The sequence below is a fragment of the Eutrigla gurnardus genome, assembly GCF_963514095.1.
Source record: "Eutrigla gurnardus genome assembly, chromosome: 24".
Taxonomy (NCBI): domain Eukaryota; kingdom Metazoa; phylum Chordata; class Actinopteri; order Perciformes; family Triglidae; genus Eutrigla; species Eutrigla gurnardus.
In genome coordinates, this window is record NC_139935.1 from 10,933,723 (window position 1) to 10,950,163 (window position 16,441).

The 16,441-nt window shown below is 44.0% G+C and overlaps 2 protein-coding genes across 3 annotated transcripts in view; one reads left to right on the plus strand and one right to left on the minus strand.

Annotated features, from left to right (window-relative positions):
- The window catches only part of LOC311010061 (scavenger receptor cysteine-rich type 1 protein M130-like), a gene marked incomplete at both ends in the record, with an annotated part of 155,385 nt that overhangs the window by 65,747 nt on the left and 73,197 nt on the right, over positions 1 to 16,441 (plus strand). The gene's annotated exons all lie outside the window — the stretch shown is intronic.
- The window catches only part of LOC311009672 (uncharacterized protein), a 54,319-nt gene that overhangs the window by 37,086 nt on the left and 792 nt on the right, over positions 1 to 16,441 (minus strand). The window contains exon 5 of one of the 2 annotated variants that reach the window (XM_084004006.1): positions 15,888 to 16,224. In XM_084004006.1, coding sequence (XP_083860132.1) covers positions 16,033 to 16,224 — 192 coding nt within the window. In that variant the 3' untranslated portion in view covers positions 15,888 to 16,032. Of the gene's footprint in view, positions 1 to 15,887; positions 16,303 to 16,441 lie in introns of both variants that reach the window. The other variant, XM_084004005.1, reaches the window with a different exon arrangement.

Here is a 16,441-nt window from a genome sequence, read left to right on the forward strand (position 1 = left end):
AGCGGTATCATTCTCGTGGCGATGACGCGCGCTCCCTTGGAGAGGCTGCTGCTGTCTCTGTGGGGGGTTGCTCTGCGCTCATTGTAACGAATAATGATTCCGGTGATGAGGATGGGTTGCCTTCTGCGCCATCTTCCCAGCAAAGTGCACGGTTACCGAATTCCAAAATGCTCCAAGTGTTACCGGATCACCTGCAGCATTTGGAGTCCGCGCAACAGCGAGACATTGTGGAACTAGTGGCGCAGTTCCCATGTCTTTTTGGTGATGTGCCTACGCGCACCACAGTGATTGATCATGACATCGATGTGCGGAGCGCTAAGCCGGTAAAACAGCATCCGTACCGTGTAAATCAGATCAAAAGAGACTTAATGAAAAAGGAGGTTAAGTATCTCTTAGAAAATGGCTTGGCTGAACCCAGTAACAGCGCGTGGTGTTCTCCTTGTCTTTTGGAAGCGAAGCCTGATGGTTCTCAGCGTTTCATTACAGATTTTCGAAAAGTAAATGCGCTTACTGTGCCAGACTCCTATCCGTTGCCGCGGATGGAAGACTGTGTTGATAATTTGGGTACCGCAAAGTTCGTTAGTAAGCTCGATCTATTGAAAGGATACTGGCAGGTTCCGTTAACTAAGCGCGCCGCTGAAATCTCCGCTTTTGCTACACCTGACCATTTCCTCCAGTATACGGTCATGGCGTTTGGAATGTGTAACGCACCCGCTACATTCCAGCGTTTGATTAATACTGTGTTGACTGGAGTGTCTAATTGTAATGCTTACCTTGATGATTTGATCGTGTATTCTGATTCGTGGAGTGATCACGTGAAGACGCTCACAGAGGTGTTTGAGAGGCTTGCGCGCGCGTCCCTCACGTTGAATCTTGCGAAGTGTGAGTTTGGGAAGGGTACCGTGACATATCTGGGGAGGCAGGTGGGTCGCGGCCAAGTCCGTCCGGTAGAGGCCAAAATCAGTGCCATCGTTCAGTTTCCTGTGCCGTCCACGCGTCGTGAACTGAAGCGGTTTCTCGGGATGACTGGTTATTACCGGGGCTTCTGCAGGAACTTTTCCTCCGTCGCCCAGCCTTTAACCAGTCTGACCAGTCCAAAGGGTGAATATCTCTGGACCCCGGAATGTCAACGTGCGTTCGAAAGTGTGAAGATGTTGTTGTGTCACGCGCCGGTACTTGCTGCCCCTGATTTCTCTAGACCGTTTAGTTTGGAGGTGGATGCGAGTGCTGTGGGAGCTGGAGCCGTCTTGATGCAGGAGGATTCTTCTGGTGTGGATCATCCAGTCAGTTTCTTCTCGCGTAAGTTTAACATCCATCAGAGTAAGTATTCAACTATTGAGAAAGAGGCATTGGCGTTGTTGTGGGCGTTACAGTATTTCGACGTGTACGTCGGTTCGTGTAGTTTGCCCCTGGTCGTACATACAGATCATAATCCCTTGGTCTTTTTGGCGCGTATGTACAACCAAAATCAGCGTCTCATGCGATGGGCATTACTGGTCCAAGATTATAACCTGGTGATTAAGCATAAGAAAGGGTCTGAGAATGTAGTTGCGGATGCCTTGTCTCGAGCTGTGTAACAAACCTGTGGGTTTGTATTTATGGGGGGGGGTGTTATGGGTATAGGTTTGTGTGTGTGTTGCTGCCTCTGTTCCTTGCCCAGGTACCGTGGTGCGCTGCTGACGTCATCACGTCACCCTTCGTCATCCTCGTCATCTCACGTCCGTGCCGGAAGCCGGAAGCCAGGACGCTGTAAAAGCCGGCTGGAGGGGCAGATCTTCGGGCGGCAGTCTGCATGTGGCTGTTGGCCCCTCGCCGTGTTTCTTCGTTTTCCTTTGTCGTTGGTTGGGGGTTAGGATTTAGCTTTGGTTGTTACTGTTTTGGTTTGGGGATTGTTTTTCCCCCGGGTTTGTTTGTGCTTTCCTTTTAGTTTATGGGTGGCGTTCCTTTTTTGTACTTCGTTGCTCCTTTTGTTTTGTTATTGGTTTAACGCCACCCGTTACGCCCCCCAGTTACTCTGTTACATTATTGTTTACCCAATAAATCCACTTATCATTGCTCTTGGTTCCCTGCGCACTCTTTTGTTACTGCTCCCTCACCCCTAGACACAAGGGGGGTCGTAACAGTCTGTTAAAATGCCTGCATAAATGGGGAGAGTGCCATCTGCTGGTGTCAATGTTGCATTGCGGCACAGGGTTAAAAGAAGTGACTTATGGGTAATCCACAGCAGAACGTGTGGAAACTGCTGCGGTAAGTCACATGCTTAACGCTGCAGGGATAATTGCAAGCTAAAGTGCCATAAAGCCCACAACACATCACTTTAGTTTACTGTATTTTTGTTATCTAATTGAGAAATTAACGCCGTTTATTTGGCATCAGGTAAATTATTAAGTTCAGGCGCAGAGCTCAATGCTAGCTTATGCTAACTGAGATAACTGAGGTAATTGTTTTTGGTGCTAAAAAAGAAAGGTTTAAAGTAATTCAACACCTTCACTCTCTGTCCCTGAAAACCTCAAACAAAGCCAGAAATCTTGGGGTTATTATGGATTCTGATTTACATTTCGACAGTCACATTAAATCAGTAACAATATCAGCCTACTATCACCTCAAAAATGTAGCAAGACTTAAGAGGGCTCATGTCAGCTCAAGACTTAGAAAAACTTGTTCATGCCTTTATTTGTCAGGCAGCTACAGCTTGTTCAGAACGCTGCTGCTAAAGTTCTTACAAAGACCAAAAAATGTGAGCACATTACACCAATTCTTAAATCCTTACATTGGCTCCCTGTATGTCAGAGGATTGATTTCAAAATCCTCCTGCTCACATATAAATCACTACATGGTCTAGGACCGAAGTATATCACTGATATGCTCCCACTACATAATCCTTCTAGACCACTAAGATCTTCTGAGACCAATCTGTTAGTGATTCCCAGACTAAACAACAATCACGGGAGAGCATCATTTAGTCACTATGCAACAACACACTGGTTTCCCCATGTGCAGGTGCAGGTCTACATATACAACGCAGAGAGCAAGAGAGACTGGCACATAGTGGACCGTTACACATTCACATATAACACAGAATATTTTACATTCAACAATACAAACAAACATACCTGAAACATGGGAACAACACACAACCAGCGTGTCAATGAAAGATGTCAGTCTGTTCCTCGACCTACAAAAGAAGAGCTCCGCATGAGAGAGATGAGAGTACGCAGGTCACGTACACCTCGTGCTGCTGGTAGCTAGCTTAAATCACATTCGCACATATTACGGCAACAATTCTTCATAAAACAGTCAAACTACGAGTTTTACAAGACTTACGCTTAACAAGCAATTATACACATTAAATGCTGACCGAGTCTACATAATAATATAACAATATGAAAACATAGTTTGCATTTATAATTATCTTGATGTCCGAGTGAACAGAATGGTAACTCACCCACAGCGTAACGTTACTCGCTTCTGAGCGCTAAACCAAATGCCCAGCATTAACGCAAACATCCGCTGTGGACTTTCAAAATAAAGTGCATTTTCAAAATAAAACCATTGGTTGCAGTCCCAAGTTTGACAGGAATTTAACAAAATAACAAATTCATTATTTACACTGTTACATATGTGTAACTATAAAGGCTCTGTGTGCATGTTGACATATGTGAAAGTCATTAATATTATATGTGTAATTGTGTTATTATGCTATATATATATATATATATATATATATATATATATATATATATATATATACATACATACATTGAAACAATTACATGAACACTAAATGTCATCATCATAGCAATGTATTTTCCTGGCTGGAAAATGTAGTTTTGTGGCTGATCTGACTGCGAGTGTTCTGCCTCCGGGTGTTCTGTATCCAAGTGTTCCGAATCCGATTGTTGTCCTGCATCGACATCTGTGAATATTTTATCCTGTGATATTCTTTTCATCCGTATCTTATTATTGATAATTGGTTTAAAGCAATGATGCGATCGTGTTCCACTGATCGTTTTGGCCGAGGCGTAACGTCTCTCCAATTCGTACATTTCATTGTTTTTTAATATCTTCTGCACTAACAAAGAAGAATGTAAAGTTCTTAATGTTTTCTTTTGCCCATTGAAACACCTCCATTGGTGTCAGAATATGGTTTGCATCCGTGGCCTGCAGACTTGCTTGTGCTGCAAGTCGCTTGTCACAGGCGGGTCTCTTTCATCAGGGATAAGGGGTTAATCCATGATTTCCAGGTAATTAATGGCCAGCAGTCTAAATATTTAATTATTTGCCATCACTGAGCATAATACTAGGTTATTTCCACTATGTGGTATCGCAGCTAATTATGTGATATTTGTATACTTACCTATTGACATGGGTTACAGTGATACTCCCTGCAGAGATCATTAGTAGTCTTGTGTGTTATGTGTAGTATCTATAAGAGACTTTTTAAGTTGCCAAGGTTCAGGTTATGCATGCAGCAGAAGTAGACTGCTGATGGCTCTTAGCCAGAGAGTTGTACATGTGCTTAGGCTGCAAGTGGTTCAGTAAAGACCTTTTGGAAACCCCGTTACCGTGTGGACAGTGGATTATTTATGAAGATGCAACATCTTTTTGGCGACGAGGATTAGTCTGGAGGAGGACAGCCGTCGGAAGGACCTGAAAAGAAAAAAACACGAGGGAGTTTGTTACATGTCCGGAGCTAGCAAGGATTGCAGTTAGCCGTTGGCTAAGAAGAGAGGTATGGCTACAATTGGCACGCTAGCAGCGTTTGACCCCAAGAATCAGACCTGGGACGAGTATACTGAAATACTCGAGCAGTTTTTCGCGGCCAATGAAATTGACGATGCAGACAGGCAAAAAGCTATACTGATAAGTGTCGTAGGAGCGTCGACCTACAGCTTGATGCGCAACCTCCTCAGCCCGGACACGCCGAAAGATAAATCCTTCCAAGAGCTTGTACTCCTGATGAAAAATCACTTTGAACCAAAGTCCAGTGAAATTGTGCAAAGGTACAAATTTGACTCTCGTAACCGCAAGCCCAACGAAACAGTCATGGATTATGTGGCCGAGCTACGCCGTTTAGCACAAGATTGTAACTACGGTAACACCCTGCAACAGATGTTAAGAGACAGGATCGTTTGTGGGATCAATGATGATAGAATCCAGAGGCGTCTCCGGTCAGAAGCAGACCTCACTTTTGAAAAGGCCCTGTCAATTGCTGTATCACATGAGACGGCAAATAAAAATGCACAGAACCTGCAGACCGGAACATCAGCGAAATGTTTCAGCATCAACGATAGACAGCAGGAGGCTCGCACCTTTAAAGGAGACAGCAGAGAGTGCTACCGGTGCAAAGGGACCAGGCACACAGCAGCAGACTGTAAGTACAAACAAGAGAAATGTCATGCTTGTGGTAAAGTTTGACATATAGCAAGAGCTTGTAGAAGCAAAGCTAAACTGAACCAGAAAAAACAGGAACTTGCAAATGAAAAGAAAGACAAAAAGTGGAGTTCACGCTACCATTCTCACAAAGTACACGAAACAGAAGATGAAATTAAAAGTGATAGCTCTGAGCAAGACTCCTTCACACTGAACTGCATCAAGAGTAGGCAAGAGTAGGCAAGAGCAGCGGAGCCAACTGTTGACACTGGATGTGGCCTAACAGTCATGAGTGAAGAGACATTTAAAGAGACGTGGAGACACACCAAACTCCCTAGTTTGAAGCCCATCAAAATTAAATTGGAAACTTACACAGGAGATCCTGTTAAGGTGATTGGCGCCACGCATGTCAGAGTCCGATACCAGCAGCAGACAAAGAAACTGCCCCTGATCGTGGTCAAAGGGGACGGGCCCAGCTTGCTAGGACGAGGCTGGCTTGAGGACATATATTTGGACTGGAGATAAATGGAAAGATAACTGGAAATAAAAAACAGACGCAGAGCTGAAAAAGTGCACCAGATTAAGACAACAGAAAACACACTACAGCAAGTGTTAAACAAGCACGAGGACGTGTTCAAAGAAGAGTTGGGCACCCTAAAAAGCACCAACGCTACCATTCGTGTAAAACAGGACGCCATCCCACGTTTCTTCCGCCCACGATCTGTCCCATTTGCCATGCGAGCAAAAGTAGATGAGGAAATAGACAGACTATTGAAGGAAAACATCATCTCGCCAGTGAAATATGCGGAATGGGCGGCACCTGTGGTGCCAATTCTGAAGCCTATAGGGACTGTAAGACTATGCGGAGACTATAAACTTACAGTAAATACAGTGGCTTCCCTGGAACAGTATCCAATACCCAGAGTGGAGGACCTGTTCACAGCACTTTCTGGAGGAAAACAGTTCTCTAAACTAGACATGAGTCACGCTTACCAACAAATACTCCTGGATGAGGAATCCAAGAAGTATGTGACAGTGAACACGCACCGAGGGTTATTCACATACAACAGACTGCCTTTTGGAGTGGCGTCTGCGCCAGCCATGTTCCAGAGGACGATGGAAGGCCTTTTGAAAGGGATACCTATGGTGGTGGTGTATCTGGATGACATCTTGGTGAGCGGGGAGGATGAGGCGGACCACCTGAAGAACTTAGCCGAGGTGTTGAGCAGGTTGGAGGAGGCTGGTCTGCGGCTGAAAAGAAGCAAGTGTGCCTTCATGCAAGAAGAAGTGGAGTACTTGGGGCACAAAGTGGATGCACAGGGGCTCCACCCAGTGGAGAAGAAAGTTAAAGCCATCATGGATGCTCCTGCTCCCACGAACGTCACAGAACTCAAAGCATACTTGGGTTTGTTAAATTATTACAACAAATTCCTCCCCAACCTGGCAACCCTGCTGGCCATCTTGGTGAAAAAAAAGAAAGGTTTTCGGACCTTTAATGAGGAGAATTACGTCCGCACTGAGTGGCTAGCTGGTAGCGCCAAGCTACAGCGGCAGTGGCGGCGCCAGAGTATTTTTTCTGGTTCAACTACGGTGGGGCTAACTCATACGGCGGTGGGGCTCAAATCAATGCCAGAATTTCAATGTGAATATTTAACAACACGCCGCCAGCCGGAATCCAGTATGCACTGTGCATACTTTTTTTGAAGGTGAAAAAAAAAATTGATGGTGCTGAACCGGGGCCGGATTGTAAGATTCAGCGGGCTAGATATTTAAATTATGCAAATCAGCGGGTGACACCAAACAACGTCTGCCCAAGCAAGTCAAAGCTTTTCTTTCTCTCACACAGTGACCTGGAGAGACGCAGCCGCATTTGAGAGGATGATCGCGCGTGTGTGCGCAATTACGCATAGCGTGTGTTGGCCCCTCTCCACTATACAATACAGCTCGGCTCTAGTCTCGTCACCTCTCTGCTGCTGAGCACTGTGGGCCGGGCCGATGCATGCCTCTCTACCCGGGCCGGGAGAGTTATCATACCGTACTGTGCGTGTGTGTCCAAGCGTGTGTGTGCGTGCGTGGAGTGCTCACAAGCTTGCGCTTGTGTTTAGGGCGGGGATGGATGGAGGGCACAAAAGAAATATTTGCACAGGGGCCTATCACCATGATATACGCTACTGATTACTGAAAACATTAGATTTTGTCTTAAAAAAGTATTTTTCCATTTGTTGTTGTATTTGCTGTTTTTGTGCGTACATTGAAACTGAATCCTAGCGGCGCCGCTGACAACACCCTCCCACAGCTATAAACACGCACACAGTGAGAGAGAGAGACAGAGACAGCGAAACATGAATAGTTACGTTAACAGCCGGGACCCGAGTGGTCATCTTCCCCTGCAGGTGTCAACGGTGCGTCCGTAGTTTTATCCAACACGCCCGCCACCGCCATCTGTTGTTCCGTCCGACGACGTTTAAAAACAAATTTATCCATGATCAATTTTGACCAGCTTACTAACGTTAACTTAACGTGAGTGACTATAAGCCGCTAACGCTAACTGCTAGAGCCAGGTAGCTTACAAACTAGTAGCCTACTGTCTCTGTGTCGAGCATACACTAAAAGCGGGCTAACATTAGTGACGTTGACGTAAGGACAGTACAGTCTGTTAAAGGAAAACACCACCGCATTTCCATACTGAAATATGTTCTGCTCTGATCTTAGACGAGGTGATACATACCTCCCTCTCCTCTGTGCGTGCACTCAATGGCTCTTGAACGCACTCCGCGCATCGCTAATTTGCTAGCATGTAGCTTGTCCTTAGGATCCAAAGGGGGTGAAGTTAGAAGCGACCAAGCACTTCCACGTTGTCCCTATTTAAATACGGTTACGTGAGTAGTTACACGACCCAAGTTTGGTTACACAAAATTAAACATGCCAATTTTTCTAAGCGGATAACAAGGATAACTATATAGTATGGCGGAATAACAACTGGAAGCACTTCGACGTCGGCGCAGTAATATCACTCAAAACATGACGGGACTATATACCTTCTGCTTGTTTTCACAACCCTGTACGATGCACGTTATAACCATGATGTTTGATTGTTCACAAACTATCTTACTACAACCTGATGCTTCCTCAACTGTGCACAAACTACTACAGGTAGTGCAGGCGACGGCGTGCAGGTCACGTAGGTTCTATTGACGGAAGTGCTGTTGAACTCCGCACTTTTCTTGGTTATTTTGTTGTTGTTTTTTTCTGGGTGGTTTTATAGTAGGGCTAATGGTAGAGCTAACACAATTCTCGATGGGGCTATAGCCCAACCAAGCCCCACCCTGGCGCCGCCGCTGTACAGCGGCTATTCTGCTGGCCCTGTCTCTTTTTTGACAAGGATTCCTGCTCCCTGAATAATCATATAATAATAAGAGAGAGAGAGAGAGAGAGAGAGCTCAGCGTGTGTAAGTCCTGGTAAAATGATGCTGGGCGCTCTAATAGTTCATCCGACCACGGGAAATAGCAACATATAAACTGCAACATCCGTTTTTCTGCTCCCACCCCGTAAAAAACATACACAGCTTCGAGGTTGTGTCTCACTTGGCTTCCTCTGAAATTTTCCTCACGCCACGCCACTGGATCTAATGGAGGGTATTTATTGTATCCTGTATTACATGCAGTGTTGTATAGTAACGAAGTAAAAATACTTCGTTACTTTACTTAAGTAGTATTTTTTTATATTTGTACTTTACTTTACTACTTCTATTTCTGACGACTTTTACTTTTACTTCACTACATTTTCCGAAAAAAATCAGTACTTTTACTCCGTTACATTTACCTGAGCATCCTCGTTACTCGTTACAAAATAAGAAGGAACGTGACAGCCAATGGACAATCTTTGTTTGGTTGTAGTGGGACTAGTAGCCAATGATGTTGGGAGATACAGACCGCAAGACGTTATCATTGGTTTACCCCGTTGTGCGGCGGATGAAATCAGCGGCCAAATTTCAAATTAATGGTCGCATTGTCATGCTAGTAGTAGTCTCAGACAAGTCGGGTCTCTAATGTTAGCCTACTTGAAGAGAAGGAGGAAGACAGAGAAGCAAAATGCCAGAGATGGAGGAGGTGACTGAATCGGTGACTGAACCTGCTGCTGAAACAACCAGCATAGTGTTACTGTCAATCAGGCCCGGAGTGGCTAATCGGGAGGACCGGGACAATTCCCGGTGGGCCGGTCTGACTTTTGGGCCGCGAGGGCCGGTGTTCAATTATTATTTTGATTTATTTTTGTGCCGGTGTTCAGTCATGGCACTGAGTGGAGTGGGTATCACGTGTATGCGTCGCGGGGATTCCCGCAGGTAAATAGACACAAGAACCCAGCCGAACTCTCGGCCCTGATGCCCCCAGACCATGGTGAAAAGCCCGCGGTCCTCACTAAAACACAGGCCCGCCCAGGTCCACAAGAGTCCACACAGGCGGACTCTCCGTCGAACGCGAAACGCCAAGACGCGCCGCACGCAAACCAGCCGGGAAACAGACAGCTGAACACGGCCGAACTATGGGCACTTGTGCCCCCAAGGCTGTGTGAAAAGCCCGTGCAGCTCACTTAAGCACCGGCCGGTCCAGGTCCGCGCCACGCCACAATTACGCACAGCGAAGCCGGACTTCTGCTCCGTCCGTACACACGTAAAACACTCGGGTGCGTTGCGGGGATTCCCGCAGGTAAATAGACACAAGAACCCAGCCGAACTGTCGGGACTATCACCCTCAGAGCTGGCTGAAAAGCCCGCGGACATCGGTCAAACACCGGCCCGCCCAGGTCCACAAGAGTCCACACAGGCGGACTCTCCGTCGAACGCGAAACGCCAAGACGCGCCGCACGCAAACCAGCCGGGAAACAGACAGCTGAACACGGCCGAACTATGGGCACTTGTGCCCACAAGGCTGTGTGAAAATACACGGAATTACAAGGCTTTAGAGAACAGTGCGCTATTGTATGCTTAACATGTAAAGTTATAATTACATTATTTTAATATAATAGGTCGTGATCTAAAGTGGGCCGGTCTGAGGTATGAAACTCCAGGGCTGAAAATGAGTCCCACTCCGGCCCTGCTGTCAATAGACTTTAATGGTGAAGCAAAGAGTGTGTTGTTCCACGCAGTGAAACTATACAGTCGAGGATTACGTTTTTGTTTGTTTGTTTTTGTTTTTTACTGCCCCTCGGCCCCTGAGCGTCTCCGTGGTCTAACGTGAGTGGGCTTGGCCTCTGCTAGCCAAAAACTGAACTCCTGGGTTATTGAATGATCTGTCTGTCTTTTTCTGGTGTTATTGGAGACCGTACCTGTGTTTGGAGAGTCCGAGTTTTGATATAGCAAACCAGCTGATGATGACAGTCAGACTAATTTACATAGTGGTAGTGTTATTAATAAGTTAGCTTTTAAATCATGCAGCTGAAATCGCTATGTTTAGTATTACCTGTGGCCACGAAGGAGTGTGTGAGTGGGCAAATTTCTGATTGCGTTTTATTAACAGTACTTTTTACTTTTGATACTTAAGTACAGTAAATACAAGCTACTTTTTTACTTTTACTCAAGTAATATTCTAGCAGGCAACTTTCACTTTTACTTGAGTAATTTTCCAGTAAGGTACTTTTACTTTTACTCAAGTATGGCTTTTGGGTACTTTATACAACACTGATTACATGCAGTCGGCCGTCTCCTCCTCCTCCTCCTGCGGTGACAGCGCTGATTCAATATTTCAAAATTATTTTGATTTAAGATACAAGTTGGATTTTAAAAGAAGGTGTTTATGAAAAAAAATTCATGCAGTAAAAGCATAAAAAACACTGCTGGAGTTCATCATGATAACACGGATCTAACATATGATATGGAGTGTAATTAAATGTGTGCGAGTCATCAAAATGATAAAAGTTCTTCTCACGTTTACTTAAAAACTGACTTCAGTTCACCACAGCTCCATCTGTGTTGCTGATTCCCCTCCAGTCTCCAGAATGTGCGTACCATGCCTCAGAGTTTGCTTACAGGTAGCACACTTTCCCGTCAAGTTTGGTTTATATACTTTCCACGCAAATGTTATCTACATAAATATAGATAACAACATTTGCGTGGAAAGTGGCGTACGCACGTTTCCAGCCCTGCGAGCTTTATAAATGAGGCCCCTGAACCCTCAGGGACTTAAAGATGGGTATGTAATAATGTTCAGAAGCACTTTTTGTTATACTGGGTGAAATGGCCCGTCTAATTTCAGAGGGATCAGTACATTATGTCACCAGGAAATGGAACGGAATTAAACAGAGCTCTGTGGCCGCCGTGGGACCGAGAAAACAAACAACCAATCTGCACCCCTCACACCGAAGGGCGCGGATTGGTCAGAGTAAAAAAACAAACAGATGCCTTCATGTCTAGTTCTGCACCTGCCCTCCCCGCCTAAGCGCGAGTGCACAGCCTTCACGTCTCGCTGATGCCGGAAGAATCAGCTTGGGCGGACTCAGAGTCACTGAAGGGAGGGGGGGGGACTTAGACGAGGCAGGAGAGGGTGCTATTTTCAAATCTTGCTAGCTCTCTTGCTAGCTTTCCAACATTACATACACCAGCTTTAATGGGAACAAGCATCAATGGTCTTCTCTAAACCATTAAACCATGACAAGGTTGTAGTATGGGCAATTCCTACTATTACAAACTATATACGTCTTATATTCCAATTCCAACTAAAATATAGACACTTTGAAAAGATAAATACACTAAAGAAGAAAGGACTACTGCCACCAGCCACAGGCGGAGGAAGCCTATTTACCTGCCTATTTACCGAGGCGGAGCGACTCAACGTAACGTGGTTCTTCAAAGAGAGGCCCTTTTCCCGCTCAGCTAACTACAGTGGCAGGAGGTGAGTTTAAATTATATCATAAATTATTTTTTCCATTAATATTAGGTGTAGTAACCTAAAGTAAAATCCTTCGGTTTATTTTTCATACGGGGACGTAACATTCGTGTTTACTTTTTGTTTTTTCGCTCGGTGGACCGACACTAATATGACGACGCTGAAGTTGGCTTCCGATTCGCCAGCCTCCGATTCGGCAATTAAGGGGTAAATAAAGGGGAAATTAACTCATTGTGCAGTGCGACTGTTTGTCCACTGATTGACTGTTTTTTTGTGACACTTCTTGATGTGAAAACTTTTTAGACATTTTAGGTAAGATATCAGCTTTGCCTGACACCTACTATTGTGTCTGTAAAACTTTTATTTTGTTTGTGAAAATGCTAAAGGGGAGATTTAGCCGTTTTTGTTTTATACCAAGACCTCATTAGACCAGGTCCAGATCCAAAACCACTGTGCCTAGACTTCTCAAATCTGGACTGGATTAATCTACAGACCTTGAAGATTCATAAAAACACAGTTTCTGATTTGTGAAACCTTTATTCTATTTGTGAAAATGCAATAAGACACAATTCACCATTTTTTCAGCATGTAGACCAAAAAACCAGGTCCAGATGTATCAATGATCCAGATTGTGAAACCTTTATTCTATTTGTGAAAACCTCGTCTAGTGAGGTTTATATGCTGGAAAAACAGTATAATGTGCCTTTTTTGCATTTTCACAAATAGAATAAAGGTTTCTTCAAGGTCTGTAGATTAATCCAGTCCAGATTTGAGAGGTCTAGGCACAGTGAAAAAGTTTTAAGCTTTAATGTCCCTCAAGGGGCAATTCAGTGCACAACAGTGGCCAGCACAACAAACACACCAGACAAACACACAAACCAATAGTAAATAAATAGAAGTACATCATAAAAATAAAACATAACAGTATGAGAATTTCCAGAATACATCATAAAAACTTGTAACCTGCAAGTTACACCAAATCATCAACTACAGCTGATTCAGATATTTAACAGCTGATGGAACAAACGATCTTAGGTATCTATTCGACCTGGCCTTCCTAGAAAAAGCCAGCCTCCTTCCTGAAGGTAATAGTCTGAACTCCTTGTTCAGAGGATGTTCCGGATCTGCTAGTATGGCCTTTGCCTTCCGAGCACACCTGATGAACCTGACCTAGATCATCAAGGTCAATGCCGATGATCTTCCGGCATGGTGCTACTTAGTCTGTTTTTATTAGCAAGGTTGAGGTTGCCAAACCAGCAGATCATAGAAAAAGTGAGAACAGACTCAACAAATGATAAATAAAACATTCTCATGAGGGATCTCTCTACCTGGAAAGTCCTCAGCTTTCTCAAATAAAACAATCTTTGGTTAACCTTCTTGCAAATTTTGTCCGTGTTGGCATCAAATGTCAGCTTTCATCTAGGATAGTCCCAAGAAATTTGTACTGGCTGACTGTCTCAACTGGGGACCCTTTTATGGTCATTACCGGCATGGTATGAGGGTTTCTACGGAAATCAAACCGCATATTTTTTAGTCAATGTCGATGCTTTATTTTTGGATAGGGACAATGCACATTAATGAACATCGATAATTACATATCTCTGTAAATATGCCGGATTATAGCAAAGATGCTAATTTGCATCCGTAGTCCCTACTAAATAAATAGATAAAATACAAATAGAAGAGACAAGACAGTGCAATACATTACATACTCAGAAGGACACCAGACCCAGACAGGATATAACAATGAGATAAAAAGTAATGTGTAATTTGATTCAAGTCGAGTCAGTGGTCGCACTTTTGATTTGATTTAAGCCACTGTTTCAGTTGTCCTTTAAAAGAGGAATATGTGGGGCGTTCCCTTATTGTAGAGAGAAGACTATTCCAGATTTCCCCCCCTACAACAGACAACAGTCTTGCTGACATTTAGATGCAGAAATGACTCCTCACACCAATCTGCAAAATTATTCAAAATAGGACCGTGACCCAACTCATGGTCCTGCAGGAGACTAAGGATCACTGAATATTTTAAGCATATTTTATGATAAATGATGATCCATAAGTACTGCGACAACAGTTTGTGTACAGGATGAATAATAAGGGTGACAGAACACACCCCTGAGGCGAACCACTTGATCATGTCAGAGCTGTGGACAAGGTGTTGTTGATGTGAACTCTCTGCGGTCTCCTGGTCAGCCACCCCACCAACCATCCAATAGTACCAGCATCAATATCTGGAATTTCAGAGAGCCTGGTAGCGAGGATATGACACTGCTTACAAATTAAAAGCTGATGAGAAGTCAATAAGTTATGCTTCCGCGTTGACACAACGCTAGGGGGCTTGCTGACCCCTCTTACGTCCAACGCAAGGGCCTGACGTGCACCTACCAAAAATCCTAGACGCGCGTCGAGGTGACGCAACACCAACGCAGCGGCATTGGCTGTGATTGGTCCGCTAACTACATCCGCTGGCAGGGGCGGTCCTAGGTTTCATGACGCCCTGGGCGAACCTCACCTCCAGCGCCCACCCCCACCCCCCCACATACACACACACACAAATGGACCCCTCCTGCCCCCCTGTTCAGACCAGACGGTATTTCTCCACGACGGTCGACAAGCGCTTCTGCTCATCTGTTGTTCATTCAGAGCTATTTTTTTTATCATAACCTCATAAAATAAATATGACATGTTTCTGTAACCAAAAAGTTTGTACAGTTCTTCTATTTATCCGTTCAGAGAGAGAGAGAGAGAGAGAGGGAGAGAGAGAGAGAGAGAGAGAGAGAGAGAGAGAGAGACACACACACACACACACACACACAGACAGACAGAGAGAGTGTGTATGGTAGTAGACAGTGTAGATATACAGTTGAAATACACATATTTGTTTATCTACTCTTCACATTTATTAAAAGTATTTTCTCTTCCTGTTTCCCAGTGCGAGTTTAGATACACAAATATAGCACTTGTCAATTGCTATATTTTATTTTGAAAAGTGCTTTAATTTTGAAAATTGACCGGATTGTCTCGTGTTTCTTTGTGTGATTTCCTGCCAGAATTGACACGAACGCTCGCGACACGCGCAAAAAATAGCATGTATCCCTGACTGCAGCCCCGCAGACCTCAACGTGGGCGGAGTTAAACGTTTAACCCCACCCACCTCAACATTGAACTCCGCCCACTCCTCAACTCTTTTAATACGGTGTCCGAAGAGGGACAAGAAACCATAATGAGGCGCGGCTCTTTGCTGCATGTCCCCTCCTCTCTCTCCCCCATTTCAAAACGTCTATCCACTGTCTAAAATCAAGGTGTCTATGCCTAAAAAACCCATAATGAATGTTCCTTAATTATTCATTAAATTATGATGATGTAATATGTCTTAATGTGTATTTATCATAAACAAATAACCTGAGCTACTCTCTTAATGCTATCAAAAATCAAAATGAAAGGGACTACTAATTTTTATTTAGAAATGTAATTTTATTGAACAGCAAATGATTTAACAAACAAACGATTATCATGACAAAAATGAAAACAATAATAATAATAATAATAGTGACAATAATTATGATGATGATAATGACAATAATGATGATATTAATGATACAAATAACACCAATAATTATGACAACAACAACAATAACAATATTAACAATAAAAATGATACTAACAACTATAACAATCATCATAATAATAATTTTGTGGGTGGGTTAGGGGTTAGGGTGACATATACTGGTCTGGGTCTGAGGTACATGTACTGGTCTGGATCTGTTATCCATCTTAGAGGAACATGGCATTGACTTTCAAATTTTCCTCATCCACACAAAGTTTGAAGAACATCTCCATATCCTCCTGGTGCTCAAAGGTGATGAGAAGATCCTCCTTTCCATTATCCGATTGTCCTTCGAGGACGTCCTCAATTGCCTTTAACTGATTGCCAGGGTCCATTTGAAGAACCGCAGGCTCCATCACCTGCCCACGGAGTAAATGCTGGTGTCTTTCGATCCAGCTCATTGCTCTGTGCATGTCGTTGAGGATTGCTTGCTGAACCTGGTAACAGGACCCAAGTTGAAATCTGAAATAAATCCAACATGCAGTCATAACTGCAGTTAATCACAGGCAGTTCATATTTGTAATTTTTAAGAGGAGAACTGGTCCAAGTCTAATATAAAATTGACTAATATAATTT